The 20,218-nt window shown below is 47.1% G+C and overlaps 1 protein-coding gene across 1 annotated transcript in view; it reads left to right on the top strand.

Annotated features, from left to right (window-relative positions):
• The first annotated feature begins 252 nt into the window (after positions 1-252).
• LOC143768271 (uncharacterized) overlaps positions 253-20,218 on the top strand; it is a 116,710-nt gene continuing 96,744 nt past the window's right edge. Inside the window, exon 1 of the mRNA XM_077256965.1 lies at positions 253-588. Coding sequence (XP_077113080.1) covers positions 253-588 — 336 coding nt within the window. The remainder of the gene's footprint in view (positions 589-20,218) is intronic.

The raw sequence follows: 20,218 nt of genomic DNA on the forward strand, positions 1-20,218 counted from the left end.
GACGCCACCATGATCTTCCCTTTAATAACGACCGGACCCGGTGGGCGTTCCAACTTGGTGTCACGAACAGGATGGATAGACCCATTGAAATGGGTCCTGTTCACCATGGACTGTATTGGACTGTGTAATGGCCGCCATTGTTGCACCACGAGGCGGATAAGGAAAGGAAAAGATGTGTTGCCATGGGTGGAGTTCAAGAACCGGCGCGAAAGCTGGACCCGCCCACTACAGAGACTTTGATGCAAACAAAGCATGTCCGTCAAGAGGACAGATCTGCCCCTGGAGATGGCCAGCGGGAATGGGGAGCAGAGACCACAAAGCAAAAAGAAGAAGGAAGACGTGGGAAAGTGTGGCTGCAGCATGGCTGCACGCTACCCGGTAAAAGTGATGGCGGACAGCAGTGGAGAGCCGCTGGGACCTGCCGACACCAGAGAAGATGTCCCCGGTCAGCCACAAGAAACCCCAAGCCAGATGACAACCTTGGATCCGGAGCTCCTCGGCGCAGAGATGGAGGGGCTGGCCCAACAACTCCTGCGGACCCAGATGACAGCGGTGGCCGCATGGAAGGAGTCCCTGCTGAAAAGAATGGTGACCGCGCAGCACCAGGTTCTACCACCAGCACTTACAGCCTCAGTGGAGCCAGAAAGAGAGGCACTGCTGAAGAAGATGGCGGCACCGACTATAGACTTGGAGCCCACACCCTTAGCCCCCGCGGAGCCGGACAGAGCGACACCATACCTCCCAACCGTCCCGATTTCAGCGTGACAGTCCCGCTTTGGCACCGGGGTCCCGCTGTCCCGCTTCGGGCATTTAAAATCCCGAATTTGCGGCCGCCGGTGAAGCCCCGCCCACTTCCGGGACGTAGAGAGAGCCCGATTAGTACCCGCTGTTCGTTCCGTTCCCTGGGACTGCGTTGTAGCCACGCCCCCTTGAGTTGCCTCACCGCCCGCCTCCGGCTTCCTCCTCAACTATAGACGTGGGCGGACTCTGAGGACAGAGCGGCAGCACCCGGACTGGTTTCTGGCACGGGGGCAGAGTTGTGAGACACTCCGTGTCTGTGTGACCGCGGGAGCAGCGAGCGGATCTCCAGACTGTAAGTGAATGTATGTGTCTCTCCCCCTCTCCATGCAGCGCTGCCCTGCTGCGGTTACAGCAGAGACTCTGACAGCATAGGAGAACTGACAAACTAAACTTTGTCTCCCCATGGTGCGCGCACCCCGCTCCCACTCTCCCCCTGGTACCCATCCATCGGATTCTCCACCAACCTGGTGCAGCACCCCTTACATTCTATGGGGGCTGCCACCTGCCTGCGTTACATTCTATGGGGGCTGCCACCTGCCTGCGTTACATTCTATGGGGGCTGCCACCTGCCTGCGTTACATTCTATGGGGGCTGTGCAGCATTATATTCTATGGGGCTGTGCTGTATTACATTCTATGGGGACTGAGCTGTAATGCTGGATACAGCAGTCAGCGGCGCAGCTGGATGACACCATTCAGCGCCGTGGGAGTGGAAGCTGCCGGCTGCTGCGAGGGAGCGCGGTGAAAGGTGTTTGTGTGTACTGATGGAGAAGGCAATGATGGGGGTGGGGTAACCATGTGTGGCCATTATACTGCACCCAGCATTGTGTGGGGCCATTATACTGTACCCAGCATTGTGTGGCCATTATACTATACCCAGCATCGTGTGGGGCCATTATACTGTACAAAGCATCATGTGGAGCCATTATACTGTATGGACCATCACGTGGGGCAAGTATACTGTACGCAGCATCATGTGGGGCCATTATACAGTATGGAGCATAATGTGGCCAATGGCCATTGTACAGTATGGAGCGTCGTGTGTGGCCATATTTTTTTGTTCATAATTATTGTTAACGAAACATTGTGATCAGAAGTGCTAAATGGGTGTGGTTGGGGCGTGGCTAGTTGTGAAATGGGTGTGGCCTAAAATTTGCCGCGGCGCACTACACGCGCCGCTGACTTTGTCCCTCTTTCCCTTCCCCTAAAGTTGGGAGGTATGCGACACTACTAGAGGAGACAACGAATTCACAGACACAGACCCTGCAACTAGCGCACCTGACCACAGCGGAGGTGGAGAAGCAGGTAGGCAAACTGCCCCGGTAGCTGAAGAAACCCTGGTGGGACATTTAGAACCGCCGCCAGTCCTAATGCCCGGCCAGGTAGCAACAACAGTAACCTGGGACCGCATAACAGACTTGGGGGTAAACTCACAGACCCACTGGTACCTGACCCTTGCCCCTGAGAGCATGTAGACAGAAGGAAGCCATACACTGGAGGCACCCAAAGACAGACCTTATGGGGTTCCCAGCATTGGCCCAAGCAGCAGATAATCGTGTAGAAATAGTGGAAAAGGAGGAATACTGCCAACAGCAAATATTAAAACTTGATGCAGAGGATAAAGAGTGCAGAGCTAGATGGGAGATAATAGAGGAGCGCAATATGTTAGCTAAAACCTGGTCCTGCAAAATTAAACCTGCAGATAGAGGACCAATAAGAAAAGGAACTGTGGTCACATTTAACCTGGACAGAGGATGAGGGTTTCTTAAGGAACATGGAGAAACTACTGAACTGTTTGTCAACTGCAGAGACGTGGAGTCACATCTCTTTAAGGGACACCCTGACCGTGACCTATATCCAGGAGATAAGGTAACCTTTACCCGGCACCATGGTGAAAGGGAATATTATGCCCTGCATGTAAAGTGGTGCACAAAAGAGCGTGCCAATACCAATATAGCCACTGAGAGTGGAGTGCATACCCAGGCTACACAAACCCCTGTTGATGGACTGTTCACAGTTGGATTACTAGTTGTGACATTTGCAACAGAACTTCCCCAGCCAGGAAGCAGTGGACACCAGGACCTACCTTGGAAGAGGAAATAAGAGAATAAAGGAACAGAGATACCTGGTTTAAAAATGTTTTGATTGTGTTCATTAGTGTTTATTAAAGTTTAAAGAGACAGTAGAGTAATGAACGGTGCTTACCTGAAAACTTTTTTCCCTGTAAATAGTTGGCACTAGGGTTGAGCGACTTTTACTTTTTCAGGATCGTTTCGGGTTTTGTGAAACCCGACTTTGTCAAAAGTCGAGTCGGGTGAAATCTGCCGATTATTGCGAAAAGTCGGGGATACCTTATAATAATAGTTAGCCATTGAAAATTTGGGGGTCATTTGGCAACAGTTGTGGGGGGAGTAGGGCTGGCTCAAGTTTTTAATGGGCCCAGGAAACGCGGACTACTTCACGGCGGTGGAGCAGGGAGAGGTAAGTATTTCAACTTTGCAAGTGCTGTGATCCTGAGCAAGCAGGGGGGGCACACTCGTTTGCATTGCCACTGGCACAGGGCCCCTCAAAGTACGGCGGCGGTGTGATTGACGGCGGGGGCGCCTCCCACCGGCAGAGACACTTTTGCGTACTATGAGGGGCCCTGTGCCAGTGACGTCGCCAATGAGTATGCCCCCCCACCTGTTGAAGGAACCTGCACTTTCATCTGCACCTTCCTCTTTGTCCCCATGTAAGGTGGTATAGTATGCGGGAAGGGGAATCTGAGTTTCAGCAGGGTCAGATTCAGGCTGTGTAGAGTGCAAGGGGAATGTAGTGGTCTGTGTTAATGTACTAGCAGACTCATCTAGCAGTGGCTGGGCATTGGTTTGTTCAGTGGAGGAGAACAACAATCAGCGGCAGACACCGTTAGTAGGCCCAACCAAACAAGTAGGCCAAATGCAGTTTCATATTCTAAATATAGGCCGAAAGCCTGAAGATTGAAGCTCAGCTTTGTGTAGTAGAGGAAAACAAGAGGCAGCAGCAGACAACGTTACTAGGCCCAAACCAAGAACTAGGCAAAATGTAGTTTCATATTGTTGTTACAGGCCGAAAGCCTGAAGCTTCAAGCTCAGCTTTGTTTAGTAGAGGAAAACAAGAGGCGGCAGCAGACAATGTTACTAGGCCCAACCCAACAAGTAGGCCAAATGCAGTTTATTATAAAAAATATTTAAACGAAAGCCTGAAGATTGAAGCACAAGAAAAATAAACCAGGAGAACACCAAGAAGCGGCAGACACCGTTAGTAGGCCCCAACCCAACAAGTAGGCCAAATGCAGTTTAATATTTGAAACGGGACAACAGTTGAAGTTCAGTTTTGTTCAGTGAAGGAAAAAAAAGAAGCAGCGGCAGACACCGTTATTACACCCAAATAATAAAGACAGTGGTAGTAGGCGCAAAGTATTATATGGAGTCCAGGGCCCCTGTATATTTTAACTATCATCTCAAATAATTCGTATTGGCAGTGCCATTTCAGGTTTTACCTGCATAGACTACACAGTGGTGGAGCTGGGAGAGGTAGTATTGCAAGTGGTAGAGCACTGTTCAATCTGGGGGGGAACACTCTCGTGGGCGGCGGTACTGGCACAGGGCCCCTCATATTACGACAGTGTAATATGAGTTGTGGTTCAGTGTCTCCCCCCCCAAAAATGAGGAAGTCTGGTGGAGGAGGCCGTGGTCGGGGGTTGCCAGCTGGTACTGATGGTGCTGGTGGTGCTGCATCTCGTGGTAGTGGCAAAAGCACAGTAGCACCTAAGGCTGGAGGTGTTGAGCCTGCGTCATCGTCTGGGTACACAAGGCCTCGAAGGCTCCCTTACCTGGGAGTAGGAAAACAGCTTTTAAAGCCGGAGAAGCAGGAAAAAGTGTTGTCTTTCCTTGCTGACTCACCCTCTAGCTCTTTCGCCTCCTCTTCCCAAAGTTCTAAATGTAAGAGCAGCCAGTCGTCAGTGGATGCTCCCGGTCAGGAAAAAGACGTTTCCTTGTGTCCTTCTCCCAAACCAAAAGTGAAGGATGCAGCAGGCGACACTACAGGTTACTCCATGGAGCTCTTTACACATACTGTGCCTGGGTTAGAAAGGGAAATTGTACACTGCCAATTACAAGAAGAATCGGACATGGAGTGCACTGATGCACAGCTAGATTGTGATGCTGTTCCATTGACTCTGATCACTACATTGCCCTAGCAGTTTACTGAGCCAGAATGTGACCCTGATGAGACTATGGTGCCCTGTCCCGAACGCTATAGCACCTTACACGGTGACACTGAGGAAGGTGCACATGACATTGAGGAGGAGGTGATAGATGACCCAGTTGTTGACCCAGATTGGCAGCCATTGGGGGAAGAGGGTGCAGCTGCCACTAGCTCCGAAGCGGAGGAGGATGATCCGCAGCAGCCATCTACATTGCAACAGCTGTCATCTGGCAGGCCCGTATCAGGCCAAAAATGTTTGCGAAAAACAAAAACAGTTTTAGGAGAGCGTGGCCATTCGGTCAAAGTAGCACAGCGCACAATGCCTGAAAAGGTTTTCAATAGTAAAAAGAGTGTAGTGTAGCAATTTTTTTAACCAAGATCAGAATGATCAGTCAAAAGTTATCTGTAAGAAATGCTCAAAGACCTTTAGCAGAGAGAAGAATCTTCAAAATTTAAATACAACATGCATGCTTAGACATTTAACCACCATGCACTTGCAAGCCTGGACTAACTACCAAACGTCCCGAACCGTTGGTGCACCTGCTCGGAATGAAGGTAGTCAGCAATGCTACATTGCTTCCCTCAGTGTAAGCCCACCGGTTAGGACACCACCAGCAGCAAATGTGGACGTATCGTCGTAAGGCCAAAGCAGTCAGGGAATCACAAGGTTATTGGTAGGAAAGACTGTATGTAGGCCAACAACAAGAATACCATAACAAACTCTCTCTCAATCCGCCATGTCCACCACCACCGCTAGTTCCACCATATGCAGCTCTCCAGTCCAGCTCACCCTACAAGAGACTCTCGTTAGGAAAAGAAAGTACTCATCCTCTCATCCGCGTACACAGGATTAGAACGCCCACATTGCTATACTAATCTAATTACAGATGATGCCCTACCGTTTGGTTGAAAGCGAAGCTTTCAAAGACCTGATGGCCCACGCAGTACAACGCTATGACCTACCCAGTTGACACTTCTTTGTGAGAAAAGCCATCCCAGCCCTCCACCAGCATGTCAAAGACCGCATTGTCCATGCCTTGAGGCAATCAGTCAGTGGAAAGGTGCACCTCACAACAGATGCATGGACCAGTAGGCATGGCCGGGGATGTTACGTGTCCATCACGGCACACTGGGTTAATGTGTAGCATGCAGGGTCCACAGGGGGCAGCCATAGTGCGACAGTTCAGCCTATCCCACAGTCTCAGGAAAAAGTTGGCATAAGGCGTTCGCCACTCCTCCTCCTCCTCCAGAAGCGAAAGCTCATGCACAGAGCGCAGTCGCCCTACCACTCCATCCGCAGCTGCCAGTGTTGCACACGGGGTGTTCCATTATCGAACAGCTAGTGGTAAGCGTCAGCAGGCTGTTTCAAATGAAGTGTTTGGGCGACAACAGACACACCGCAGAAGTACTGGTGGAGTATTTGCAGCAACAAACTCAGTCATGGCTGGGCAGTGTACATCTTGAGGCAGGCAAAGTATTCAGTGATAACGGAAGAAATTTTATGGCTGCCATAGCCCTTTCAGAACTGAAACACATACCTTGCCTGGCTCACACCTTTAACCTGGTGGTGCAGGGCTTCCTCAAAAATTATCCAAAGTTACCAGCCCTGCTCCTGAAGGTGCGAAGACTTTGCTCGCACATCCGCTGGATGCCCATACACTCCAGCCGTATGCTGAACCATCAGCGATCGCTGAATCTTCCCCAGCACCGCCTAATAATCGACGTTGCAACAAGGTGGAACTCCACACTGCACATGATTCAGAGGCTGTGAGAACAGAGGCGTGCTGTTATAAATTTGTGGGAGGATACACGGGCAGGCACTTGGATGGCAGACATGGAGTTGTCTGGTGTGCAGTGGTCGACGCCATCATAAGCATTAACATCCCACTTATGCGTCTGCTGATGCAAAGTTTGACGCACATTAAGGAGCAGGCGTCTGCAGCCGAGGAGGAGGGAAGCCTTGATGACAGTCAGCCATTGTCTGCTCAGGGAACTGTCCAGGACGAATTGGGGGACGAAGAGGATGAGGAGGAGGAAGATGGGGATGAATATGTATGGGAGGAGGATGATTCTCAGGTGGCAATAGAAACTGGTGGCATTGCAAGGTCTGGTACAGGTTTATTGCGGGACACTTGTGATGTTGATTTGCAAGAAAGTGGGCCTCAACCCAGCAGAAACATTTAATTCACACCTGGAACATTGGCCCACATGGCTGAGTATGCCTTGCGTATCCTAAAAAGGGACCCCCGCATTGTTAAAATGATGACCGATGACAACCGGTTGGCCTGCCTCCTGGATACAAGATATAAAGGAAAACTGCAAAATATCATGCCACATGAGAACCTAGGTCAAATATTGGCTACCAAGCAAGCAACTCTTGTAGACCGTTTGGTTCAGGCATTCCCAGCACACAGCGGCGGTGATGGTTCTCACACGAGCTGCAGGGGGCAACATGGCAGAGGTGCTAGAGGTGCAGAAATCCCAAGTGGTGTTGGACAGAGGGGTTTTATGACCAGGTTGTGGAATGATTTCGCAATGACCGCTGACACGACAGGTACTGCTGCATCGATTCAAAGTGACAGGAGACAGCATTTGTCCAGTATGGTTACGAACTACTTTTCCGCCCTTATCGATGTTCTCCCTCACAGGTCATTCCCCTTTGATTACTGGGCATCTAAACTAGACACCTGGCCCGAATTGCCAGAATATGCATTACAGGACCTCGATTGCCCTGCTGTCAGTGTGCTTTCAGAAAGAGTGTTCAGTGCTGCTGGTTCAAAACTGACTGGAAAAAGGACACGTCTGGCTACCAAAAATGTTGATTAGATAACCTTCATTAAAATTAACCAATCATGGATTTCACATTCTTTTGCCCCATCTTCCCCTGCTGACACGTAGCTTGCCTGAAAGATGACTTGCTTTTGGGGGGAGACACAGAACCACAACTCTGGCCCTGTGGTATAACACAACACTATGAACGTGGCAGAAAGTGGCTGCCTGATATATACGACGCACTAGCAGTACAGCTGAATATACACTGTGTGAGAATTTGAATCTCCATTTTTTGGGGGGAGACACTGAACCCTAACTCTGGCCCTGTGGGATAACACACCACTATGAATGTGGCAGAAAGTGGCTGTAATTATTATTATTAAAAAAAAAACTGCAATAACAAGCTTCCTACAATGATCTCAGGACAAGTATGGCAGCAATAAAAAGGACTGCTGAATAAAAAAATTGGTAGACAAATACACAAGACAGGTAACTGTGCAGAAAGAAGCAACAGGATTTTTGCTTTGAAAAAAGCAGTTGGTTTGCACAGCACCGTGCACACAGCTATGCAGCTGCTGCACGAAAATACGACCTCCACTGTCCCTGCACAAAAAGGTGGTGTGGGACAGTGAAAATCGCTCCAGCACAAGCGGTTTGGGTTTTTTTATTTCCTCCCTAACTCTGTCCCTGCTTCTGACTAACTGCAGCAAACGCTCCCTATGCTCAGATTGGCAGAAGTAAGATGGCGGTCGGCGTGCACGCCCCTTTATAGCCCCTGTGACGCCGCAGACAGCAAGCCAATCACTGCCATGCCCTTCTCTAAGATGGTGGGGACAGAGACCTATGTGATCACGCTGCCCACACTCTGCGTCCTCCTTCATTGGATGAAAAACGGCGGTGACAGCGTCATACAAAACGCAACTTTGGCGCTCTGATCATGTACCACATGACCGATCCCACACTAGGATCGGTTCGGGTTTCATGAAACCCGACTTTGCCTAAAAGTCGCCGATTTATGAAAATGACCGATCCGTTTCGCTCAACACTAGTTGGCACCTCTTAAGGTGTCCCTTATTGGTTTTACCATGCGCCGGAAGCGTGCGGGGAGCCCTGTTGTTGTATAGACCTGAAGAAAAACTGTCTGGCGTGGCTGAACACCGGGTCTGGATGATACGCCTTATAGCCCGCCCAATGCCCACGTTGGGGGTTTATGACGGGTCCCCCGCTTCATTGTTGTTATTGGTACATAAGGACACCTGATACTAAAATGTTTGCACTTTTGGTAATTGTTTGTTATGTAACATTTTAATCCAAGAGCCTCCCATAAAGGGAAGCCTAAGTTTAACCTGTTTAACCAGTTGACATGCATGCCCAAAAATGTTTGCATTCTTAACCTGTATTGTTGTTTTTCTTTAAAGGGAATCTGTCACCCCAAAAATCATATATGAGCTAAGGCCACCGGCACCAGGGGCTTATCTACAGCATTCTGTAATGCTGCAGATAAGCCCCTGATGTAACCTGAAAGGTAAGAAAAACAGGTTATATTATAGTCACTCAGGGGTGGTCCCACTGTGGTCCGGGCTCGATGGGCATCACGGTCCGGTCCAGCGCCTCCTATCTTCATATGATGACGTCCTCTTCTTGCCTTCCTGCCGCAGCTCTGGCGCAGGTGTACTTTGTCTGCCCTGTTGAGGGCAGAGCAAAGTACTGCAGTGCGCAGGCGCCGGGAAAGGTCAGATAGGTCCGGCACCTGTGCACTCCAGTACTTTGCTCTGCCCTCAGCAGGACAGACAAAGTACGCATGCGCCGGAGCCGTGGCAGGAAGACAAGAAGAGGACGTCATCTGATGAAGATAGGAGGCACCAGACACAGACCGCGATGCCCATCGGACCAGAACCGCAGCAGGACCGCCCATGAGTGAGTAAAATATAACCTGTTTTTCTTACCTTTCTACATCGGGGGCCATCATTAATTTTTCAACAGGACAGTGACCCCAAACACACCTCCAGGCTGTGTAAGGGCTATTTGACCAAGAAGGAGAGTGATGGGGTGCTACGCCAGATGACCTGGCCTCCACAATCACCAGACCTGAACCGCAGAGTGAAGGCAAAAGGGCCAACAAGTGCTAAGCATCTCTGGGAACTCCTCCAAGATTGTTGGAAGACCATTTCCGGTGACTACCTCTTGAAGCTCATCAAGAGAATGCCAAGAGTGTGCAAAGCAGTCATCAAAGCAAAAGGAGGCTACTTTGAAGAACCTAGAATATAAGACATATTTTCAGTTGTTTCACATTTTTTTGTTAAGTATATAATTCCACATGTGTTAATTCATAGTTTTGTTGCCTTCAGTGTGAATTTACAATTTTCATAGTCATGAAAATACAAACAAATCTTTTAAATGAGAAGGTGTGTCCAAACTTTAGGTCTGTACTGTATATATTCTGGTCTGGAGGAGGAGTTAGCTAGTTGGAGAGCGACAGTGGAGGAGAGAAGAGTCTGAGCAGAGTGGGGCCATGCAGCCACGTGTGGTGCTGCAGCTCAAGGATGGAAAAGAACCAGAAGGGTTGCAGTGATAGCAAATGTTGGAGGGGAGAAGCAAAGGAGAATCAAGGAGTTTGGAGGGAAACTGTGACTAGGCACCCTCTGAGCTGAAGCGCAGGAACCGGGCACAGGGAGCCCGAGGCTGTCTCGCACTCCACGTCCCACAGCAGAAACCGGAGGGCAGGAGACTTTATGGCAGGAGAGAGAGGACCTTGTAAGGGAGCCACAGGCAGCAAGGACCTCACAAAAGACCGCTAGAAGGAAGGCTTACAAACCTCACCTGGGAGAGGTATCCATCATTGTCTCCAGGCCGGCTGGACCACACCAACACCTGTTGCTGGTACCCTGGACTGAGACTGTCCACATCAGCAAACCAGGTAAAGAGACTGCAATCCTGTGTCCTGTTTATTTCCGGCACTACACCATCCTTACCAAACACACTGGGAGCCCTGGGGACCCAGCTTCACCTGTGGGAGGTGATACCATCTTTGCTGCAGTACCATCACCCACAGAGGACCTCTTTAAACAGTGTCTGTCACCCCTGTCCGAGTGACACAGGTGGCATCACAAACTTTTATTTTTTTATAAATCCCTTTAAAGACTATCCCTTTTATTTGGGCTCCCAGGGCCACGGACCGGGTTGCTGCCCCGATGACCTCCCCTTTAATAACGACCGGACCTGGTACCGAGTACCCCATGGCCCTGGCGGATGTTCCACATGCAGATGGTATGACAGTAGTGCTTGTAGTACCCTCTATGGCACATGAAAGCAGCTCCTGTTCTTCCTTCTCCTCCTCTTCTTCATTATCACCCAAGCCACGTTGGGATGAGATGAGGCTGGGCTGTGTGGAATCACCCAGTATGGTTCCTTGATCCATCTCATCGTGCTCTGCCTGCAATGCATCCTCTTTGATTGTGAGCAGAGAGCATTTGAGAACACAGAGAAGCGTGATGGTGAAGCTAATTATGGCATCATCGCCGCTTACCATCTTGGTGGAGTCCTCAAAGTTTTGGAGAACATGACATATGTCTGACATCCATGTCCACTTCTGAGGTCTTATGTGTGGAGTCTGAACTGAATACCGATGGCCTTGTTGATTCTGGTAGTCAACAGCAGCCCTTTTCTGCTCACAAATCCTTTCCAACATATGCAGTGTAGAGTTCCAACGCATAAAGACATCACACAACAGTCGGTGAGCCGGAAGCTGCAAATGCTGCTGAAGCACGGCAAGGGCAGCTGAAGCTGTAAATGACTTTATAAAATGATAACACAGGCAGCGTACTTTGACAAGCAGATCCGGCAGCTCTGGGTAGGTTTTGAGAAACCGCAGAACCACGAGGTTCAGGCATGGCACGTGTGTGAGCCCACTTCATCTCAGACCCGCCTCCAGGTTCCGGCTATTGTCACACACGACCATGCCTGGCTGTAGGTTCAGCGGTGTTAGCCACAGATCTGCCTTCTCTTTCACAGCTGTCCACAACTCTTCAGCATTGTGCGGTTTGTCACCTGTTATGATCCCGTGACTTTGGAGCCGCATGAAACTTTCTCTGGAGTAGGTGGAAACTGTACTGACCGCAAACCCTGGACTAACACCGTAACTAGAAGTAGCCGTGGGGTGTGCCTAACAAACCCTAGACACCTCGACACAGCCGGAGGACTAAATACCCCTATAGATGGAAATAGGAATACTACCTTGCCTCAGAGCAGAACCCCAAAGAATAGGCAGCCCCCCACGAATATTGACTGTGAATAGGAGAGGAAAGACACACGCAGGGAGAAAACAGAATTCAGCAAAAGAGGCCACTCTAGCTAAATAGGGAAAGATAGGACAGAATACTAAGCGGTCAGTATTAAAACCCTTCCAAAAATATCCACAGCAGATAATACAAAAAATTCACAATCTAACTAAAGACATGGAATGTATATCTGCAACTCCTGAGAATCCAACAAGACTGAGAAAATACTGACACAATCTAAGCTGGACAAAAAATGAATAGCACTGAATTATTGAGCACACAGCATGTGTGCCACAGAAACAAAACCAGACACTTATATTTGCTGATTTGGCAGCAAGGCAGAAGAAACCAAACAAGGACCAACACCTCCCAAAAACCATGGACAACTGGCAAGGACTAATGAATCCTGCACGCCTAAATACCCCAGTCAGAACTGCAATCAGCAGATACACCTGACCAGTATTGCAACCCAGGGACAACTGCATTACCACCTACAACCACCGGAGGGAGCCCAAAAGCAGAATTCACAACAGTCACCTAAGCATATTCGCTTCAGCACAGCCTGTTGCCGCTTGGCTGAGGCAGTGCTGCAGTGCTTCCAGGTTGTGACTGATGTGGTCATTTAGGGGATGGAAGCTGAGGAGGAGGATGTGCAGGAGCTGTAGACTGTGGGGGCAACCCTGATTGATGTAGGGCCACGCAATCCTACGTGTTCCATCACAAGGTCCGACTGGGTCCTGGCTTCCACTATGTTAACTCAGTGTGCCATCAGTGAGATGTACTGTCCTTGCTCACAAGCACTTGTCCATGTGTCCGTGGTTAGGAGGACTTTCCCAGTAACAACATTGTTGGGGGCATGGGTAATGTTGTGGGACATGTGCTTGTGTAATGTCGGGACGGCACACCGGGAGAAAGTGGCGGCTGGGGACCAAATACCTTCGGACGGCCGCCGCCATCAGCTTGTGAAAAGCTTCTGTCTCTACAAGCCTAAAAGGCAACATTTTGAGCACAGGCAGATGACAAATGTGTGAATTTAGGACTGTAGCCTGTGGGGCACTGGCTGTGTATTCCCGCTTGCGTTCCAGTGACTCCACAGTATGGACAACTTAAGGCTGCGCTGGGACAAGGACGTGGACGTGCTTGATGATGGTGCTAGTTGAGTGTGGGCAATGACAGATGCAGGGCAGGAGACATCTTTGCCTGTACCTTGGACAGGGGATTGACTTGCACGCATAACAATGGAAGAAGCAGTGGTGTCACCTGCAGACACTGTTCCTGGAGCCTGGGGTTCAGCACACAAAGTCGGGTGCTTTGCTGCCATGTGCTTGATCATACGGGTGGTAGTCAGACTGGTAGTTTTGCTAGCCCTGCTGATGCGAGCATGGCAGGTGGTGCAAATGGCCTGTTTATGGTTATCGGCAGAGCCTTTAAAAAAACAACCAGACTCAGGAAGTCCTAACAGTAGGACTGGATAATTCCATCATGTTGGTGTTACTGGGAACAGTTGCCTGCCTTCTGTCTGCAGCCACCACACTGCTTCTTCCTGCCTGTTGGGGGGTGCTACGCCTCCCTCCCCCTCTATGCTGCTGTCCTCGCTTTGCATGTCCTCCTGCCAGGTTGGGTCAGTTACTATTTCATCCACCACCTCGTCTTCCACTTCCGCACCCTGGTCCTCCTTTTGACTTTCTGGTAATTGTGTCTCAACATCGTCCACCTCTTGTGACACGTTCCCACTATCGCTTTTGTGTGACAATGGCTGCTCAAATATTTGGGCATCGCTACATAGAATATCATCTTGCCCCACTTCAAGTAGACCGGGCGAGAGGCCCGAATCTATAAATGAAAAAGTGATCAGCTCTTCGGAGTGTCCAAGTGTGGGATCAGTTGTCTCTGGGCATTCAGCATGGTGGGAGGAAGGAGGATCAGGGTGAGAAATATTCGGTCCAGACTCAAGGCTACTCAGACTTGACCATGTGGAAGACTGAAAAAACTGACTGGAAGTATTATCCACCATCCAACCAACAATCTTTTCACACTGCTCTGGCTTCAATACTGCTGTCCTGCTGTAGTCCCCTAGTAATTGGGACAGGAAGGTCGAGCCAGCAAATGTGGGTGTTTGTTGTGGCCCACTTTCAGCTTGCCCACAGCCTTGATCTCTGCATGCACCATCACCATCATGTCCACTTCCCCATCCTTTGCCACGCGCCTTGCCCATTTTAAATGGACTACAATATTTTCCACGTTCACTACAAATGGCTGAATTTGGAGCAAACTTATATATGATCCATGGGCGGGAAAACCACAATTTAAAATATCTGCACTGTAGGTAACAATTTTTTTTAGCAAACTGGTGTCAATAACTAGGGTAACACAGCAAAAAAAGTTCAATGGAGGCCTCAAATGCCACAATTTGTAGCCCACAGATAGATGAGGTGTGTCACGGAGATACCACATTGCAAAATATGTGGCCTGAATTTTTTTTTTTACAACAAAATAGTGTATAGAGCTAGGGTAACACACAGCAAAAAAGGTGAAAACAAAAAAAATTCTATGGAGCCCTGAAATGGCACAATGTTAAGCGCAATGATATGAGACCAATGTGGCATACAAAACACAGTTTAACCCCTTCACGACATGCGCCGTACTATTACGGCGTATGTCGTGTCTCCCCCTTTGATATGGGCTCCGGCGGTGAGCCCACATCAAAGTCGTGATATGTCAGCTGTTTTGTACAGCTGACATGTGCGCGCAATAGCGGCGGGTGAAATCGTGATTCACCCGCCGCTATTAACCTGTTAAATACCGCTGTCAAATGCAGACAGCGGCATTTAACCGGCGCTTCCGGCCGGGTGGCCGGAAATGACCTCATCGCCGACCCCCGTCACATGATTGGGGGTCAGCGATGCATCAGGATGGTAACCATAGAGGTCCTTGAGACCTCTATGGTTACTAATACCGGCCTGCTGTGAGCGCCCCCCTGTGGTCGGCGCTCACAGCACACCTGCATTTCTGCTACATAGCAGCGAACATCAGATCGCTGCTATGTAGCAGAGCCGATCGAGTGGTGCCAGCTTCTAGCCTTCCATGGCTATTGAAGCATGGCAAAAGTAAAAAAAATGTTTTTAAAAATATGAAAAAAATAAAAAAAAGTGAAAGTTTAAATCACCCCCCTTTCACCCCATCCAAAATAATAATAATAATAAACAATAATAAAAAAATCATATCTGCACATATTTGGTATCGCCGCGTTCAGAATCGCCCGATCTATCAATAAAAAAAGGCATTAACCTGATCGCTAAACAGCGTAGTGAGAAAAAAATTAGAAACGCCAGAATTACGTTTTTTTGGTCGCCGCGACATTGCATTAAAATGCAATAACGGGCGATCAAAAGAACGTATCTGCACAAATGTGGTATCATTAAAAACGTCATCTCGGCACACAAAAAATAAGCCCTCACTTGACCCCAGATCACGAAAAATGGAGACGCTACGGGTATCAGAATATGGCGCAATTTTGTTTATTTTTTTAGCAAAGTTTGGAATTTTTTTTTCACCACTTAGATAAAAAATAAGCTAGACATGTTTGGTGTCTATGAACTCGTAATGACCTGGAGAATCATAATGGCAGGTCAGTTTTAGCATTTAGTGAACCTAGCAAAAAAGCCAAACAAAAAACAAGTGTGGGATTGCACTTTTTTTGCAATTTCACCACACTTGGAATTTTTTTCCCATTTTCTAGTACAAGACATGGTAAAACCAATGGTGACTTTCAAAAGTACAACTCGTCCTGCAAAAAAACAAGCCCTCACATGGCCATATTGATGGAAAAATAAACCCCCGAGGGTGGTCTGCACGTTAATGACCGGGACAATTTGTACAATTCTGACCAATGTCCCTTTATGAGGTTATAACTCTGGAATGCTTGCATGGATCCCTGTGATTCTGACATTATTTTCTTGTGACATATTGTACTTCATGACTGGTAAAATTTATTTGATATTAGTTGCGTTTATTTGTGAAAGAAATGGAAATTTGGCAAAAATTTAGAAAATTTCGCAATTTTTCAACTTTTTCAACTTTGAATTTTCATGCCCTTAAATCACAGAAATATGTCAAACAAAATACTTATGAAGTAACATTTCCACATGTCTACTTTACATCAGCACAATTATGGAACCAACATTTTTTTGTTGGGGAGTTATAAGGGTTAAAAGTTGACCAACGATTTCTCATTTTTGCAACACCAATTTTTTTTAGGGACCACATCACATTTGAAGTCACTTTGAGGGGTCTATATGATAGAAAATACCAAAAAGTCAAATCATTCTAAAAATGGCACCCCCCAAGGTGCTCAAAATCACATTGAAAAAGTTTATTAACCCTTCAGGTCTAACATTTAACTTTTTTCACACAAAAACTATTTCAGATCCAATTTGTTTTATTTTACCAAGGGTAATAGGAGAAATTGTACTGCAAAATTTGTTGTGTAATTTGTCTTGACCACGCTAATACCCAGTGTGTTGGGGTAAACCACTGTTTGGACGCATGGCAGAGCTCGGAAGGGAAGGAGCACCGTTTGATTTTTTTCAATGCAGAATTGGCTGGAATTGAGATCAGATGCCATGTCGCGTTTGGAGAGCCCCTGATGTGCCTAAACAGTGAAAAACCCCCACAAGTGACACCATTTTGGAAACTAGACCCCTCAAGGAACTTATCTAGATATGTGGTGTGCACTTTGGACCCCCAATTGTTTCATAAAAGTTTATAATATAGAGCTGTGAAAATTAAAAATTCATTTTTTCCACAAAAATTTTCTTTTTGCCCCCAATTTTTTATTTTCCCAAGGGTATCCGGAGAAACTGGACCCCAAAATTTGTTTTGCAATTTGTTCTGAGTATGCTGATACCCCATGTGTGAGGGGGAACCACCGTTTGGGTGCATGGCAGAGCTCGGAAGGGAAGGAGCGCCGTTTTGGAATGCAGACATTGAATGGAAGTCTGTCGGTGTCACGTTGCGTTTGCAGAGCCCCTGATGTACCTAAACAGTAGAAACCCCCACAAGAGACCCTATATTGGACGCTAGACCCCCAAAGGAACTTATCTAGATGTGTGGTGAGAACTTTAGACCCCCAAGTGTTTCACTAAAGTTTTTAATGCAGAGCCGTGAAACTAAAAAATCCTTTTTTTTTCCACAAAAATTATTTTTTAGCCCCCAGTTTTGTATTTTCCCAAGGGTAACAGGACAAATTGGACTACAACTTTTGTGGTCCAATTTCTCCTGAGTACGGTGATACCCCATATGCAGGAGAAAACTACTGTTTGAGCGCATGGCAAAGCTCAGAAGGGAAGAAATGGCATTTTGGAATGCAGACTTTGATGGAATGGTCTGCGGGCGTCACGTTGCGTTTGCAGAGCCCCTGATATGCCTAAACAGTGGAAACCCCCAATTCTATCTCCAGCCCTAACCCTAACACACCACTAACCCTAATCCCAACCCTAACCACACCCCTAACCTGAACACACCCCTAATCCCAAACCCAACACACCCCTAACCCTAATCACAACCATAACCCTAACCACACCCCTAACCCTGTCACACCCCTAACCCAACCGTAAATGTAATCCAAACCCTAACCCCAACTCTAGCCCAAACCCTAACCCAAACTTTTGCCCCAACCCTAACTTTAGCACCAACCCTAACCCTAATAGGAAAATAGAAATATACATTTTTTAATTTTATTTTTCCCTAACTAAGGCGGTGATAAAGGGGGTTTGATTTACTATTTGTAGTCACACACTAAGGCTACTTTCACACTAGCGTTTTTCTGCAGACGTCGAAAAGCGTTGTTTTGGTCAAAAAACGGATCCTGCAAAATCTCCCGCAGAATGCGTTTTTTTTACCATAGACTTGTATTGTGTGCGTGTCTGTGTGTGTCTTGTGTTTTTGTCCTGCTGTGTGTTTTTTGTGTGTGTGCATCTGTGTGTGTTTGCGTACGGCTGTGTGCTTTTGTGTGTGGGCGTGCGTTATGCCTTCACCTGTGTACTTGCACGCATGTGTCAGTGTGTTTGCGGGTGCATGCGTCCGTGCATGTGCATGTTTTTTTAATGACTGATGTACAGTTAGGTCCATATATATTTGGACAGAGACAACATTATTCTAATTTTGGTTCTAGACATTACCACAATAAATTTTAAACAAAACGATTCAGATGCAGTTGAAGTTCAGACTTTCAGCTTTCATTTGAGGGTATCCACATTAAAATTGGATGAAGGGTTTAGGAGTTTCAGCTCCTTAATATGTGCCACCCTGTTTTTAAAGGGACCAAAAGTAATTGGACAGATTAAATAATTGTAAATAAAATGTTCATTTCTAGTACTTGGTTGAAAATCCTTTGTTGGCAATGACTGCCTGAAGTCTTGAACTCATGGACATCACCAGACGCTGTGTTTCCTCCTTTTTGATGCTCTGCCAGGCCTTCACTGCAGTGGTTTTCAGTTGCTGTTTGTTTATGGGCCTTTCTGTCTGAAGTTTAGTCTATAACAAGTGAAATGCATGCTCAATTGGGTTCAGATCAGGTGACTGACTTGGCCATTCAAGAATATTCCACTTCTTTGCTTTAATAAACTCCTGAGTTGCTTTGGCTTTATGTTTTGGGTCATTGTCCATCTGTAGTATGAAACGACAACCAACCAGTTTGGCTGCATTTGGCTGGATCTGAGCACACAGTATGGCTCTGAATACCTCAGAATTCATTCGGCTGCTTCTGTCCTGTGTCACATCATCAATAAACACTAGTGACCCAGTGCCACTGGCAGCCATGCATGCCCAAGCCATCACATTGCCTCCGCCGTGTGTTACAGATGATGTGGTATGCTTTGGATCATGAGCTGTACCACGCCTTCGCCATACTTTTCTCTTTCCATCATTCTGGTAGAGGTTGATCTTGGTTTCATCTGTCCAAAGAATGTTCTTCCAGAACTGTGCTGGCTTTTTTAGATGTTTTTTAGCAAAGTCCAGTCTAGCCTTTTTCTTCTTGATGCTTATGAGTGGCTTGCACCATGCAGTGAGCCCTCTGTATTTACTTTCATGCAGTCTTCTCTTTATGGTAGATTTGGATATTGATACGCCGACCTCCTGGAGAGTGTTGTTCACTTGGTTGGCTGTTGTGAAGGGGTTTCTCTTCACCATGGAGATTATTCTGCGATCATCCACCGCTGTTGTCTTCCGTGGGCGCCCAGGTCTTTTTGCATTGATGAGTTCACCAGTGCTTTCTTTCTTTCTCAGGATGTACCAAACTGTAGATTTTGCTACTCCTAATATTGTAGCAATTTTTCAGATGGGTTTTTTTCTGTTTTCGCAGCTTAAGGATGGCTTGTTTCACCTGCATGGAGAGCTCCTTTGACCGCATGTTTACTTCACAGCAAAACCTTCCAAATGCAAGCACCACACCTCAAATCAACTCCAGGCCTTTTATCTGCTTAATTCAGAATGACATAATGAAGGGATTGCCCACAACTGTCCATGAAATAGCCTTGGAGTCAATTGTCCAATTACTTTTGGTCCCTTTAAAAACAGGGTGGCACATGTTAAGGAGCGGAAGCTCCTAAACCCTTCATCCAATTTTAATGTGGATACCCTCAAATGAAAGCTGAAAGTCTGAACTTCAACTGCATCTGAATTGTTTTGTTTAAAATTCATTGTGGTAATGTCTATAACCAAAATTAGAAAAAGGTTGTCTCTGTCCAAATATATATGGACCTAACTGTATTTACCAAGTTGAGTGGTCTGTGAAGCATGTGGTTTCAGTGTGTCAGCGTGTGTGAGCATGTGTATTGCGTGTGTTTTTTGTTTTTCCGCAAAAAATGTATTTGGGGTTTGATTGCTGAAAACCTTTCCAGTTGATGTACTTGTATTTAAAATAAAGAGCATTGCAGCTCCTATTGTGATGTGACAAAAAAAAATTAAAAAATAATTACCGTAATAAAAAGTTTATTCCAAATGTCCGTAGTATCATTTCACAAAGGTAAAAAGTGGTGTATGTACAAATGGCCACACATGGAAAATTGTGTTGGGTCTGTTTTTTTTTTTGTTAAGATTAAAGGTTTTTTTTTTAAAAAAAAAAGGGAAATAAAACTTGTTAAA

Source organism: Ranitomeya variabilis, chromosome 4 (assembly GCF_051348905.1).
Source record: "Ranitomeya variabilis isolate aRanVar5 chromosome 4, aRanVar5.hap1, whole genome shotgun sequence".
In the NCBI taxonomy this organism is placed as follows: domain Eukaryota; kingdom Metazoa; phylum Chordata; class Amphibia; order Anura; family Dendrobatidae; genus Ranitomeya; species Ranitomeya variabilis.